This window comes from Octopus sinensis, linkage group LG30, assembly GCF_006345805.1.
Source record: "Octopus sinensis linkage group LG30, ASM634580v1, whole genome shotgun sequence".
NCBI classification, from domain to species: domain Eukaryota; kingdom Metazoa; phylum Mollusca; class Cephalopoda; order Octopoda; family Octopodidae; genus Octopus; species Octopus sinensis.
The window spans coordinates 13,003,934-13,018,679 of record NC_043026.1 but is presented as its reverse complement, the minus strand read 5'-3'; the positions used below and the strand labels follow the sequence as shown (position 1 = coordinate 13,018,679).

General features: G+C 40.4%; 4 protein-coding genes across 4 annotated transcripts in view; 2 read left to right on the top strand and 2 right to left on the bottom strand.

The window, feature by feature from the left end:
• LOC118768467 (zinc finger protein 62-like) overlaps positions 1–5,544 on the bottom strand; it is a 17,576-nt gene extending 12,032 nt beyond the window's left edge. The window contains exon 1 of the mRNA XM_036515040.1: positions 4,564–5,544. Coding sequence (XP_036370933.1) covers positions 4,564–4,928 — 365 coding nt within the window. The 5' untranslated portion in view covers positions 4,929–5,544. The remainder of the gene's footprint in view (positions 1–4,563) is intronic.
• Positions 1–14,746, top strand: part of LOC115226589 (zinc finger protein OZF-like) — a 414,387-nt gene that overhangs the window by 59,160 nt on the left and 340,481 nt on the right. The window lies entirely within an intron of this gene.
• Positions 1–14,746, bottom strand: part of LOC115226645 (zinc finger protein 845-like) — a 364,992-nt gene that overhangs the window by 66,061 nt on the left and 284,185 nt on the right. The gene's annotated exons all lie outside the window — the stretch shown is intronic.
• The window catches only part of LOC115226483 (zinc finger protein 208-like), a 74,850-nt gene that overhangs the window by 58,227 nt on the left and 1,877 nt on the right, over positions 1–14,746 (top strand). The window contains exon 5 of the mRNA XM_029797479.2: positions 6,594–7,624. Coding sequence (XP_029653339.2) covers positions 6,594–7,624 — 1,031 coding nt within the window. The remainder of the gene's footprint in view (positions 1–6,593; positions 7,625–14,746) is intronic.

The following is a 14,746-nucleotide window of genomic DNA, read 5'->3' as shown; positions in this document are numbered from 1 at the left end:
ACAGACGCAGGGGTGGCTGTGTGGTAAGTAGTGATTTCATCTCTAATTTATATTATATATATATATGTATGTATATATTAATAAAGTAGTGGAGGCGCAATGGCCCAGTGGTTAGGGCAGCGGACTCGTGGTTTCGGTTCCCAGACTGGGCATTGTGAGTGTTTATTGAGTGAAAACACCTAAAGCTCCACGAGTCTCCGGCAGGGGATGGTGGTGAACCCTGCTGTACTCTTTCACCACAACTTTCTCTCACTCTTTCTTCCTGTTTCTGTTGTACCTGTATTTCAAGGGGCCAGCCTTGTCACGCTCTATCTCCTCGAGAACTACGTTAAGGGTACACGTGTCTGTGGAGTGCTCAGCCACTTGCACGTTAATTCCACGAGCAAGCTGTTCCGTTGATCGGATCAGCTGGGACCTTCATCGTCGTAACCGACGGAGTGCTCCTTCTTCATTAATAAAGTAAAGAGTCCAAGTGATTTATTTTTGTTACTCATTATAAATGTTATGCCTTTCAACCAGGTGGTCATTTTCATTACTATTTTATCCTAGCATTACTGGATTACACATATAATACTTTCTTTTCAATGTCCGTTGTCAACTTACCTGTAATATTTGCTCTTCCCAGTTCCAATCTGTCCCTTCCAGGTTTTCTTTAATCAAATTTTACTCTTTCTCTACTTTTCACTACCATTTCACAAAACTTCCTTCGTTCACATTTATATCAATTATACAACTCAGACACTGGCCGGGTACCCATGTGAAGAAAAAAATACCTATGTTTTGGTGGATTTCAATACAAACATACCTACGACATTCATGAAATATTAAGAAGTATTTATTGTCCAAAATAACAAAATGAAGAATAATGAGTGAATTACTGACAATAAAACATTGAAAATATTAAAATCAGTTCTTTATAATATTTGCGGAGAGATAAAAATAATTTGCTTTTTCGCTTGTGATTTTGGCATTTTTATTTAAATACTTATACAAACATTAGCATCTTTAATCATGGACGTATTTCAATAATGCCTCTGTCATTATTGATAGCTGGTAATTACATAAGTCCAGAACGGTGAGCCCACCTAAAGACTTGTAAGTAGATAGGACAGATGGAAACTGAAGGAAGCCCATCGTGTATGTATGTCTGTTTCACATGGTATGGTACTCGTGTCACCAGTATACAAAAAGTGGCCTCCATCAAAATATTACCAATCTGGGGCAAATCCTCATCATGCCTCCAGCGTTAGTGACGGCTTGGTTATGCTTAGTATTGCATAAGATCAGAAGAGTGAGTCTATCCAAAGACTTGTGAGTAGATAAGAGATGGAAACCGAAGGAAGCCCATCGATTATGTGTGTCTATTTCACTTTTAATAGAATGGTAGTTGTGTCACCGATATGCAAAAAGTATCCTTCATCAAAATACTACCAATCAGGGGCAAATCATCATCATTTAGAATCCGTCGTCCATGCTGGCATGGGTTGGGCTGTTTGACCAGGGTTGGAAACCTGGAAGGCAGCACCAGACCCCAGTCTGACTTGGCATGGTTTCTCTGGCCTGATGCCCTTCCCAACACCAACCACTCTGAGAATGTAATGAATTGGGAAGAGTGTCACGTGACCACAGTGATTGACTCAACAAACCCTATCTGACCCAGTCAAGTGTGAAAATGTGGAAGTTAAAATACTGAAGAACGTCTCTCATGATTCATGAAATTGTGTCTCAGCCAAAGAATTAACAGTGAACAGATCATCCTCTTGATGATATTTGTGGATTAGAAGAGAAGAATGATTTCTAACATGTTTCACCATTTCACGTTGGCATTAGGAAGGGCATCCAGCGAGAGAAACCAGGGCCAAAACAGACAACTGGTGCAGCTCTCCAGTCAAACCGTCCAACCATGCCAGCATGGAAAATGTGATGTTAAATATTGATGACTATTCCCTGTCATGAAATTGTTCTCCAAAGAAAAGGGTTCATCATATCTTACAGTTGAAAGGTTTCCCTCCAGAATGAATCTTTTTCTCATTAATTCACTACAAGACACAAAAATTTCTTACATCTTTCACAATGGAATTCTATTTCCTCCTGTGTGACAACGTTTGTGGTCAATTAGACTACCACTCTGAGTAAAAGATTTCCACATCTTTCACAGTGGAATTCTATTTCCTCCTGTGTGACAACATTTGTGGTCAATTAGACTACCACTCTGAGTAAAAGATTTTCCACATCTTTCACAGTGGAATTCTATTTCCTCCTGTGTGACAACATTTGTGGTCAATTAGACTACCACTCTGAGTAAAAGATTTTCCACATCTTTCACAGTGGAATTCTATTTCCTCCTGTGTGACGACATTTGTGGTCAATTAGACTACCACTCTGAGTAAAAGATTTTCCACATCTTTTACAGTGGAATTCTATTTCCTCCTGTGTGACAACATTTGTGGTCAATTAGACTACCACTCTGAGTAAAAGATTTTCCACATCTTTTACAGTGGAATTCTATTTCCTCCTGTGTGACAACATTTGTGGTCAATTAGACTACCACTCTGAGTAAAAGATTTCCCACATATTTCACAGTGGAAGGGTCTTTCTCCAGTGTGGACCCTTTTGTGTGCTTTCAGGGTGCTACTACAAGCAAAACAATTCCCACATAATTCACATTGGAATCGTTTCTCCCCAGTGTGAATTCGTCTATGAACTCCAACTTGAAACTTATGAAGAAATTCTTTCCCATATATTTCACAATTATTCTCTTTTATTCCAGAGTGTATTTTCTTATGGCGTGCACAAGAAGATTGATCAGAGAAGGATTTACCACACGTTTCACACTGGAAGGGTTTTTCCCCTGTATGGACCCTTTTATGTCTGTCTAAATCACTATTAGAGACAAAACATTTCCCACAGATTTCACAAGGAAAACGTTTTTCCCCAGTGTGTACAATTTTGTGTGTTCTTAATGTACTCCTAGAACCAAATGATTCTCCACAGATTTCACAGTGGAACGGTTTTTCCCCAGTGTGTGTTTTTATGTCTGTTGTTAAAACTCTATTTGTGACAAAAGATTTCTTACACAATTTACAGGTTTTTCTCCTGTGTGACTACGTTTGTGAACTACAACATAAACATTCTTATTAAAAGACTTTCCACATATTTCACAATGGAAAGGCTTTTCCCCTGTGTGTATTTTTAAGACACTGCTAGAAACGAAAGATTTTCCACATATTTCACATCGGAATGGTTTCTCTCCAGTGTGACCACGTTTGTGAATTACAACAGAGGCAGAATCAGCAAAAGATTTCCCACAGATTTCACATTGGTATGGTTTCTCTCCTGTGTGACGACGTTTGTGTCCAATGAGATTAGAACTCTGAGCAAAATATTTTCCACAAATTTCACAGTGGAAAGGTTTTTCCCCAGTGTGACTACGTTTGTGAGCTTCAAGATCATAATTTCTGTGAAATGATTTCCCACAGATTTCACATTGGTATGGTTTCTCTCCTGTGTGACGACATTTGTGTCCAATGAGAGTAGAACTCTGAGCAAAAGATTTTCCACAAATTTCACAGTGGAAAGGTTTTTCCCCAGTGTGTACAGCAGTGGTTTTCAACCAGGGTTCCGCAAGAAGTTACAAAAATGCTAAAATCGACAGTAATAATTAATTCTCCTGTGCAGATATGTGTGCATAAGACAATTAAATTATTGCACAGGGGTTCCTCGAGCCAGTGAAATGTTTTCTTGGGGTTCCACTCCAGCAAAAAGTTCGAAAAGCACTGGTTACAGTTTTGTGTAGAACCAAATGATTTCCCTCATATTTCACAGTGAAAGGGTTTTCCTCCTCTATGAACCCTTTTATGTCTCTTTAAATTACTATTACGGGTAAAACATTTCCCACAAATTTCACACTGGAAAAGTTTTCCGCCAGTGTGTACAGTTTTGTGTATTGTTAATGCACCACGAGAAGGAAACGATACAGCACATACTTTACAGTGAAAGGGTTTTTCTCCTGTGTGACTACGTTCATGAAGCACAAGATATTCATTTTGAAGGAAAGATTTTCCACATATTTCACAATGGAAGGGTTTTTCCCCTGTATGAATTCTTTGATGTCCCTTTAAATTACTCTTACTGGTAAAACATTCCCTACATATTTCACACTGGAATGGTTTTTCCCCTGTATGTAAATATTCATGTCTCTTTAAATTATTCTTAGTGGCGAAACATTTTCCACAGATTTCGCATTGGAAACGTCTTTCCCCCGTGTGTACAATTTTGTGTCTTGTCAATATACCACTCGAACCAAAAGATTTTCCACAGATTTCACAATGAAAGGGTTTTTCCCCTGTATGGATTCTTATATGATCGTTTAATTGACCGCTAAAGGCAAAACGTTTCCCGCAAATTCCACATTGGACGGGTTTTTCTCCTGTATGAATCCGTTTATGTTCATTTAAATGACTACTAGAGGTAAAACATTTTCCACATATTTCACAATGGAAGGGTTTTTCTCCTGTATGAATTCGTTTGTGTCCCTTTAAATTACTCTTACAGGCAAAAGATTTTCCACATATCTCACAGTGGAAGGGTTTCTCCCCTGTATGAATTCTTCGATGTCCCTTTAGATTACTACTGCAGCTAAAACTTTTCCTACATATTTCACAATGGAAAAGTTTTCTCCCACTGTGCACAGTTCTGTGTGTTGTTAATATACTATTTGAACGAAATGATTCCCCGCATATTTCACAATGAAAGGGTTTTTCACCTGTATGTAGTCTTTGATGTCCCTTTAAATGGCTTTTACTATGAAATGATTTCCTGCATATTTCACAGTGGAACCGTTTTCCCTTCTTCTGTATCTCTTTGTGTTTGACAACTTCGTCTTCTGAAGAGAATGTCTTCCAACAAATCTCATCTCTGTCTGTCATTCTTATTGCATCTCTGTTCTCATCCACAAATATTAATATTCACCTCGGCACGAGATAATTAACACAAAATGATTATAATTACCTCAACTCAATTAAGCCGAATCACTGACAACAGGCGGTGTCGTTGATATCCTGTCCCCACGCGTAAACGTTATCGGACACATAGCTTTAAAATCCCCCAACATAATTTAACACACGTTATATTCTATTCATTTACGTTTTTAATCGTATCCAGCACCACACAGCACAATAATTATTACTTACGCAGGAGCGAACCTCTGCGTGGTCTTCCGATTTTGTAGAAACAGCAGCCAAGTCTCCAACAGATTCCATCATTCTGTCTTTGCCGTCTTTCACGGTATTTTGCTTCAAGAAGCCCGAATAAGATGGATTAACTTGTTTATGACGGTAATCTTTGCAATGGTTTTTTGTCCTCACGGCCTTCGAAACGATACTGGAAGCTTTATAAGATCATAAAAATTTAGAAGATTTATGATTTTTCTTACACACCTCTATCATTATTCCCACCCCGACAAAGTTTTGGGGTTCTGTACATGCGACAAAATATTAAAGATTCAAAATTTTGCATTATGTAGCTTGTTATTCTCTTTAAGTGAACATTTTTCTGGTTGAAATACACCGAAAACTGGCGACACTGCGGTAAAAAAATCGTAAAAAACATAGATTTTCATAGAAAAAAAGCACCTTTTTGATGTAAATAATTTTTGGTGTTAACGTGGTCCGATTTGAATTTTTTCTTCTACGGAAGGAAGAGCAAGCCTTCTTCTATCACACTCTCAATTTTGGTCAACTTTCGCCGCAGGGTCTCGGAGGAGATAGTGTTAGTTGAAGGCTAAACCAAACCTGCCATCAGCTTATATATATATAGAGAGAGAAATGTTGGGGACTTTTTAATATATGTCACCGTTCTCCTACAAACAAGGGAAAAATTATCAGCAACACCGTTTACTGTTTGGTTTTCTAATTAGCAGAGTTGATCTAATTATAATCGTATGTAGTAATTATCTCGTGTTAAGGTAAACGTTAATGTTTTTGGATGAGATAGAGCGACCTACATGCTTCAGGGTCGCTGGTCCATCACCTTCACGACTAAATATTTCATTTGATCTCATTTTTACATCGTTAATTGGTTTTTCCCTATTTTATAGAAAAGGGGACTTTTAATCAACAAGAAATCAGTCAATGAACTTTCCTCAGCCTCCTTCCTTTTTTGTTTGGACTTTATATCAAACATTCTACTGGTGAGTAGGAAATACATCTACATTGCATCTGTTCCACGCTTGTAAACGGAGGACTGTGATGTCTGAGACAAGAAATTGAACCATAACAGATTAACGCACGGACGTTTGTCTACTTTTTAAGAATTGCTCAAGAAATAATATGGAGAACGTTGATCAGTTGGACCCTTCTAAAGCAACTGTTACTAACAATGTAGATACAGTTACAGAGGCAGGCGGAAATGAGAAAGCTGTAGAGAAAAATGATGCTGAATATTTCTGTGAGATTTGTAGCCAGACGTTCCCTTCAGAAGAGGAGGTCATCACACACAGAGAAATACACAAGAAGGAAAAACGGTTTCGTTGTGAAATATGCGGGGAATCATTTAGTGCTCAATCTTTTCTTGAAGAACACAAACGTAGCCACAGTGAAGAAAAACCTTTCCATTGTGAAATATGTGGTAAATATTATGCTTATAAAAATAATTTAATGACACACAAAAGACTGCACAGTGGAGGAAAAAAATTCCAGTGTGAAGTTTGTACAAAATCGTTTATTTCTAATGGCGTCCTGACGAAACACAAACGAATCCACTCTGGGGAAAAACCTTTCAGTTGTGATGTGTGTGGAAAATCATTTGTGAGGAAATATGATGTAACAATCCACAGACGAATCCACACGGGAGAGAAACCCTATCATTGTGGAATCTGCGGGAAATCTTTTGTCTCGAATAGCGATTTGACAACACACAAACGGATCCATAGTGGGGAAAAGCCGTATCACTGTGAAATCTGCGGGAAATCCTTTTTTAATAACAGTGGCTTAACAGTACATAAACGAATGCACACAGGGGAGTCCCCCTATCGTTGTGAAATATGTGGGAAATATTTCGTGAAGAGCAGTAATTTAACAACGCATAAACGAATTCACACTGGGGAAAAACCTTATCATTGTGACATATGTGAGAAATCTTTCTCTGATAAATCTAGTCTTGCGTTCCATGAAAGACAACACTCTGGGGAAAAACCATATCGTTGTGAAATTTGTTCAAAATCGTTCTCTCAGAAATCTAGGCTTGTAGTTCATGAAAGACTACATATTGGAATAAAACCATATCATTGTCAAATATGTGAAAAATATTTTGTCTCAAATATTGGTCTCAAAAAACACTTAAGAATACACACGGGGGTAAAACCGTTTCACTGTGACATTTGTGGGAAGTCTTTCACGCAAAATTCTGGTCTTCATATCCACAAACGTAGTCACACGGGAGAGAAACCTTACCATTGCGAAATCTGTGGGACATGGTTTGTGTCTAGCAGTGACTTAACAAGGCACATACGGATCCACACGGGAGAAAAACCTTTCCACTGTGAAATCTGTGGAAAATCTTTTACTCAGAGTTCTAGTGTTGTTATCCACAAACGAAGCCATGGAGGACAAAAGACATTATTATCGTAAAATATGGAGGAAATCTTTACTTCCTTGTGATGACTAAACACAAAAGAATTCACCTTTGTGTGAAACCTTTAACCCTTTTGATGCCAACCCGGCTGAAACCAGCTCTGGCTCTGAGTACAAATATCTTGTTTTCATAAGTTTTGAATTAAAATCTTCCTCCAAACCTTTGTCACAGTTTGTGTTCCTAACACTAGCTTAATGGTAACCAAGTATTTTACTAAATTCTTTGTTATATTTAAAATTAATTGAAAGAAACACAGAGCATCTCAACAGAAATATGGTAACAAAAGGGTTAAAATATATAATAGAGAAACAGTTCTTAACCCTTTTGATACCAACCCAACTGAAACCAGCTCTGGCTCTGAGTACAAATATCTTGTTTTCATAAGTTTTTAATTAAAATCTTAGTCACTATTTGTGTTCCTAACACTAGCTTAATGATAACTAAGTTATTTTACTAAATTCTTTGTTATATTTAAAGTAATTGAAAGAAACTCAGAGCATCTCAAAATAAATACAGTAACGAAAGTGTTAAACTAGGAAATATAATAAAATGTTTTATGATGGTTAAATTATGTTAGAAATCATTTTTTTTGTTCTGTTCTTTTAATCTGCAAATATGTTTTTATAAATCTAAATTCTATTTTATTAAAAAAATTATTAAAATTTGATGAATTTTAAAATTAATATCTTTGTTAGAATATATTTCTTTGTCAGTTGGTATTCAATTCAATACAGCAATCATTTTTTTCTTTTCATCATCATCATCATCATCGTTTAACGTCCGTTCTCCATGCTAGCATGGGTTGGACGGTTCGACCGGGGATCTGGGAAGCCAGAAGGCTGCACCAGGCTCCAGTCTTATCTGGCAATGTTTCTACAGCTGGATGCCCTTCCTAACGCCAACCACTCCGTGAGTGTAGTGGGTGCTTTTTACGTGCCACCTGCACAGGTGCCAGGCGAGGCTGGGAACGGCCATGGTCAGATTGGTGTATTTTACGTGCCACTGGCACGGAAGCCAGTCGAGGCGGCGCTGGCATCGGCCACAAGTCGGATAGTGCTTTTTACGTACCACCAGACCAGGGATCCTGGCTGGTTCAATTACCCTTACTCTCCAGACTCATTTACAATCAACAAAGGAGTGAATTATAACCCCTGTCCTCCCTAACCACTTCTGATTCAGTTAGGTGATGTCATCATCCAGTGTTTTAAATCTGGGTTTTGTCCCCGTTAAAGGGAGTGGCCGGATCTACCTGAATGCCATAGCAATCGCCCTCACTTTCGGCTGGCTGGTGCCCATTCTCCTTTGCTATCATGAGGTTTTTTGGGAGCTGGATTTTCTACAGGGAGCATGCCCTTGCTTATCCCCAACTTCAGTTTCTTGACATGAGTGGTCCCGAAAGCAAGGCCTCTACCATGGTTTTTAAGAAATGTGGTGGAAAACTAGCTCAGGAAGGCAGGGATGCTACTCCTTGAGACCCCTTTCAGATTCCCCCTAACTGATGTGTACCATTCAAGTTCCTCTTCCATTCACAACATTATTAAAAAACAATAAATTATAGGCACAGGAGTGGCTGTGTGGTAAGTAGCTTGCTTACCAACCCCATGGTTCCGGGTTCAGTCCCACTGCGTGGTATCTTGGGCAAGTGTCTTCTACTATAGCCTCGGGCCGACCAATGCCTTGTGAGTGGATTTGGTAGACGGAAACTCAAAGAAGCCTATCGTATATATGTGTATATATATATAGGCGCAGGAGTGGCTGTGTGGTAAGTAGCTTGTTTACCAACCACATGGTTCCGGGTTCAGTCCTACTGCGTGGCACCTTAGGCAAGTGTCTTCTACTATAGCCTCTGGTCGACCAAAGCCTTGTGAGTGGATTTGGTAGACGGAAACTGAAAGAAGCCCTACATTTATATTTACGAGTGGCTGTGTGGTAATTAGCTTGCTTACCAACCACATGGTTCCGGGTTCAGTCCCACTGCGTGGCATCTTGGGCAAGTGTCTTCTACTATAGCCTCTGGTCGACCAAAGCCTTGTGAGTGGATTTGGTAGACGGAAACTGAAAGAAGCCTGTCGTATATATATATATACATATATATATATATATATATGTGTGTGAATATGTGTGTCTGTGTCTTCTACTATAGCCTCGGGCCAACCAATGCCTTGTCAGTGGATTTGGTAGACAGAAACTGAAAGAAGCCTGTCGTATATATGTATATATATATGTGTGTTTGTGTGTCTGTGTTTGTCCCCCTAGCGTTGCTTGACAACCGATGCTGGTGTGTTTATGTCCTCGTCACTTAGCGGTTCGGCAAAAGAGACCGATAGAATAAGTAATGGGCTTACAAAAGAATAAGTACCGGGGTCGAGTTTGCTCGACTAAAGGCGGTGCTCCAGCATGGCCACAGTCAAATGACTGAAACCAGTAAAAGAGTAAAAGAATATCATATATCTATCTAAAGTGGAGGCACAATGGCCGAGTGGTTAGAGCAGCAGATTCACAGTCGTAGGATCACGGTTTCGATTCCCAGACCAGGCTTTGTGAGTGTATGAGGCTCTGGCAGTGGAGGGTGGCAAACGCTGCTATACTCTTTCGCCATAACTTTCACTCTTTCTAACCTGTTTCTGTTGTATTTTAAAGGGCCAGCCTTGTCACACTCTGTGTCATGCAGAATCTCCCCCAAGAACTACATGAAGGGTACACGAGTCTGTGGAATGCTCAGCCACTTGCACGTTAATTTCACAAGCAGGCTGTTCCGTTGATCAGATCAACTGGAACCCTCGTCATCGTAACCAATGGAGTGCCACGAATCTATCTATCTATCTATATATACATACATACATATATATATATATCATCATCATCATCGTTTAACATCCACTTTCCATGCTAGCATGGGCTGGATGATTTGACTTAGGACTGGCGAACCAGATGGCTGCAACAGGCTCCAATTTGATCTAGCTGAGTTTCTACAGCTGGATGCCCTTCCTAATGCCAACCACTCCAAGAGTGTAGTGGGTGCTTTTATGTGCCACCGGCACAAGGACCAGTCAGGCAGTACTGGCAGCGGCCATGCTCAAATGGTGCTTTTTATGTGCCACCTGCACAGGAGCCAGTCCAGTGGCACTGGCAACGATCTACTCGAGTGTTCTTTTCACATGTCACCAGTGCCAGTAAGGTGACACTGGTAACGTTCATGCTTTAATGGTGCGTTTTACGTGCCACCAGCACAGAACCCAGTTAGCCGCTTTGCCAACGATCACGCTCGGATGGTGCTCTTAGCACTCAACTAAGACGGATGTCTGTCATCGAATTTGATTTCGATTTCGATTTCACTTGCCTCAACAGGTTTTTGCAAGCAGAGTTTAGTGTCCAATATAGGAAAGGTATGCATAGGTGGGCTGGTTACGCTCCTGGCACACAACTATGATTTCAGTTGGCTTTACAGGTATTCTCCAGCATGACATATCACGAACTACCTTGATTGCTTGTCATCACCTGCATGAGGACCAGCATTTGAAGGGTGCTTCCTATGTGCTACCAGCATCAGCTGTGACTATAATTTCACTTGGCATGAAGCATTGTAGCAGCTGAGGCAACATGCCATATCACGCTGATATGATGTAGCCCACTACCTAATGTAGAAGTAACACTTGAAGTTTCTCACAACAGAGTAACCAGTTAATATCAAAGGAAGACCCAGCAGGACAAGTGAGACCATAACCCGGGATGTGTCAGTCCACTTATGCATATCTTTCCTTCTGGGGACACAAAACTCTACTTGTGAAGACCTGTTGAGGCAAGTGAGAATCGAAATCGATCAACATCAATTGAAATTGCAGCTGTGATACCAGTGCCGGTGACAAGTAAGAGAACCATCCGAACATGGCTGTTGCCAGCCTCGTCTGGCACCTGTGTCGGTGGCACGTAAAAAGCACCATCCATTCGTGGCTGTTGCCAGCTTCGTCTGGCCCCCGTGCCAGTGGCACGTAAAATGCACCATCCGATTGTGGCCGTTTGCCAGCCACACCTGGCCCCCGTACCGGTGGCACGTAAAAAGCACCATCCGATTGTGGCCGTTTGCCAGCCACACCTGGCCCCCGTACCGGTGGCACGTAAAAAGCACCATCCGATTGTGGCTGTTCGCCAGCCTCGTCTGGCACCTGTGTCGGTGGCACGTAAAAAGCACCCACTACACTCACGGAGTGGTTGGCATTAGGAAGGGCATCCAGCTGTAGAAACACTGCCAGATCAGACTGGAGCTTGGTGCAGCCTCCTGGCTTCCCAGACCCCAGATGAACTGGCAAACCCATGCTAGCACGGAAAGCGGACGTTAAACGATGAATCAACACCAAGAAAGGAGAAATATTATTTACATGTATTCATTCGTTTGCCTGGCAGGCAGTTATAGGGACAGAAGTAATTGTAGTGATAGCGACAAAATGGTTGGCTCACTGGTTAGCTGCTGTCTGTCAGTAGAGAGTGAAAGAGTAAGGAATGCACAGTGCTGACAAGAAAGGATAAAGGTGGGATTGTCTTTCTTGTAGTGAAAAGCTTCTCTTCGTATGTCGAGCAAGGGGCAAAGGGAAGTGCTCCGTGGTCAGTGCTGGCACAAGAGAAAAAGAGACAGGAAGTGCTTTCTGTTACATGGACTATGGTCAGTAATGTAGGTCAAACCCTAAACAAAGGACTGTCCTTTCTTTGACCAGCATAGGTCCTTGTGGGGTCAAGTGTTTCCCCATCAATCATTTGGTGTGGGGAGGATTTCCTTGGCAGATTTGGTTTCAAATCTTAGGCAGCAAATCTTGATCATATATTAAAAGTCCCGTAGGTGCAGGAGTGGCTGTGTGGTAAGTATCTTGCTTCCTAACCACATGGTTCCGGGTTCAGTCCCACTGCGTGTCACCTTGGGCAAGTGTCTTCTACTATAGCCTCAGGCCGACCAATGCCTTGTGAGTGGCTTTGGTAGACGGAAACTGAAAGAAGCCTGTCGCATATATGTATATATATATATACAAATTGAGATAGGGGTTGCAAATTCAACCCTCCATGGGATAACATATATCCAATATACTGCTAGTGAAGTACCCAACAAAATTAATACATGTTTTTATGTTTAACCCTAATGTTCTTATGTGGTGGTTTAATAAAGTATGTGATTGGGTATTATCTGGTAGTTGATTAATAATTTAGATGTATTTCTCCATTTTCTGATTTTGTATATATATATATGTGTATGTGTGTCTGAGTTTGTCCCCTTAGCATTGCTTGACAACCGATGCTGGTGTGTTTATGTCCCCGTCACTTAGCGGTTCGGCAAAAGAGACCGATAGAATAAGTACTGGGCTTACAAAAAGAATAAGTCCCGGGGTCGAATTGCTCGATTAAAGGCGGTGCTCCAGCATGGCCGCAGTCAAATGACTGAAACAAGTAAAAGATTAAAAGAAATATAAAAATATATAGAAATGTTAGTTGAATGTTATGAAACAAAGAAGAGAGCAGAATGAAATTTTTGAATACAAAATTACCAGAAAAACATAATAAAAACAGAATTCCATTTTGTACCCGTTCTGGGGGCACGTAAAAATGTCCCTCGTTTAAGAAACGGATTGGGTTTATTTACATTTGTGAAGAAAAAAAAAAGATACCCTTCTCCCCACTCCTAACCCTAAAACAGATTGAAATGCAATAGATCGATACTAGGGTCATAATTATGGGTGACAATTTCATATGAACACCTTTTTGATCTCCATGTGTCCAACACACGTGGACATACCTACAAAGTCAGAAAACAACACAGCTCCCATGACTTTCGGAAACATTTTTTCACGCTGAGAGTTGCTGAAGCATGGAACAAACTGCCTGCGTCAGTTGTTGACTGCCATGACACTGCATCCTTTAAGGCCCTCATGCTTTCCGAAATCCGCCGAAACTACACCTGATTATATATACACTTTAGATGAGTTGTAGTGCACCTGAGCACTGTACACAATGTTTTATTATTAGTATTATGACACCGCTAGAAAAAACTGCCGTTCAAACCGAAAAGATCCAAAAATTATTTATTTTGTGTTTTATTTACTTTGCTAGGTAGGTTCCGCAAGAAGTTACAAAACTGCTAAAATCGGCAGTAATTTTTAATTCTCCTGTGCAGATATGTGTGCATAAGACAATTAAAATATTGCACAGGGGTTCCTCGAGCCAGTGGAATGTTTCCTTGGGGTTCCGCTCCAGCAAAAAGTTTGAAAAGCACTGACGTACATGCGTGCGTGTGTGTGTGTGCAGGGAATATGTATGCGTATAATACATGTATGTGTGCAGAAGGACGGAGAGAGAGAAGGAGGCTGAAAACAAACAAACAAAAATTAGAATTTATTTATTGAATACTTGGAAAATATATGTGGAAGCACTCCGTCGGTTACGACGACGAGGGTTCCGGTTGATCCGAATCAACGGAACAGCCTGCTCGTGAAATTAACGTGTAAGTGGCTGAGCACTCCACAGAGACGTGCACCCTTAACGTAGTTCTCGGGGATATTCAGCGTGACACAAGGCCGGCCCCTTGAAATACAGGTACAACAGAAACAGGAAGTAAGAGTGAGAGAAAGTTGTGGTGACAGAGTACAGCAGGATCACCACCATCCCCTGCCGGAGCCTCGTGGAGCTTTAGGTGTTTTCGCTCAATAAACACTCACAACGCCCGGTCTGGGAATCGAAAACCGCGATCCTACGACCGCATTCCGTTATTTTTTTTTTTTAAATTCCTATCTTAAAATACAACTCCCGTTTGCGTGAAACATGAATTGTCGTTAGAAGTGTTTTTGTATTTGCTTCGTACATTTTCAAATTATTGTTTAAAATGGAAAATGTTGTAAAACACAAAACGATTTATACAGAATACCTATGATAAAATACTTTCCAGCCGTGTCTGTTTTGTCGAGTTTTCATATTTTTCTATAGTTACATCAGAATTTTTGAAGGAGTCTTGACTGCTATTTCTAGAACATCGAAAGACCACACAGAGATCCTTCCCTTTGTAAGTTATGATAACTGTTTTGTGTGATGTTGGATACAATTTAAGCGGTTTCCTGACGTTATATGATGTTGGGGACTT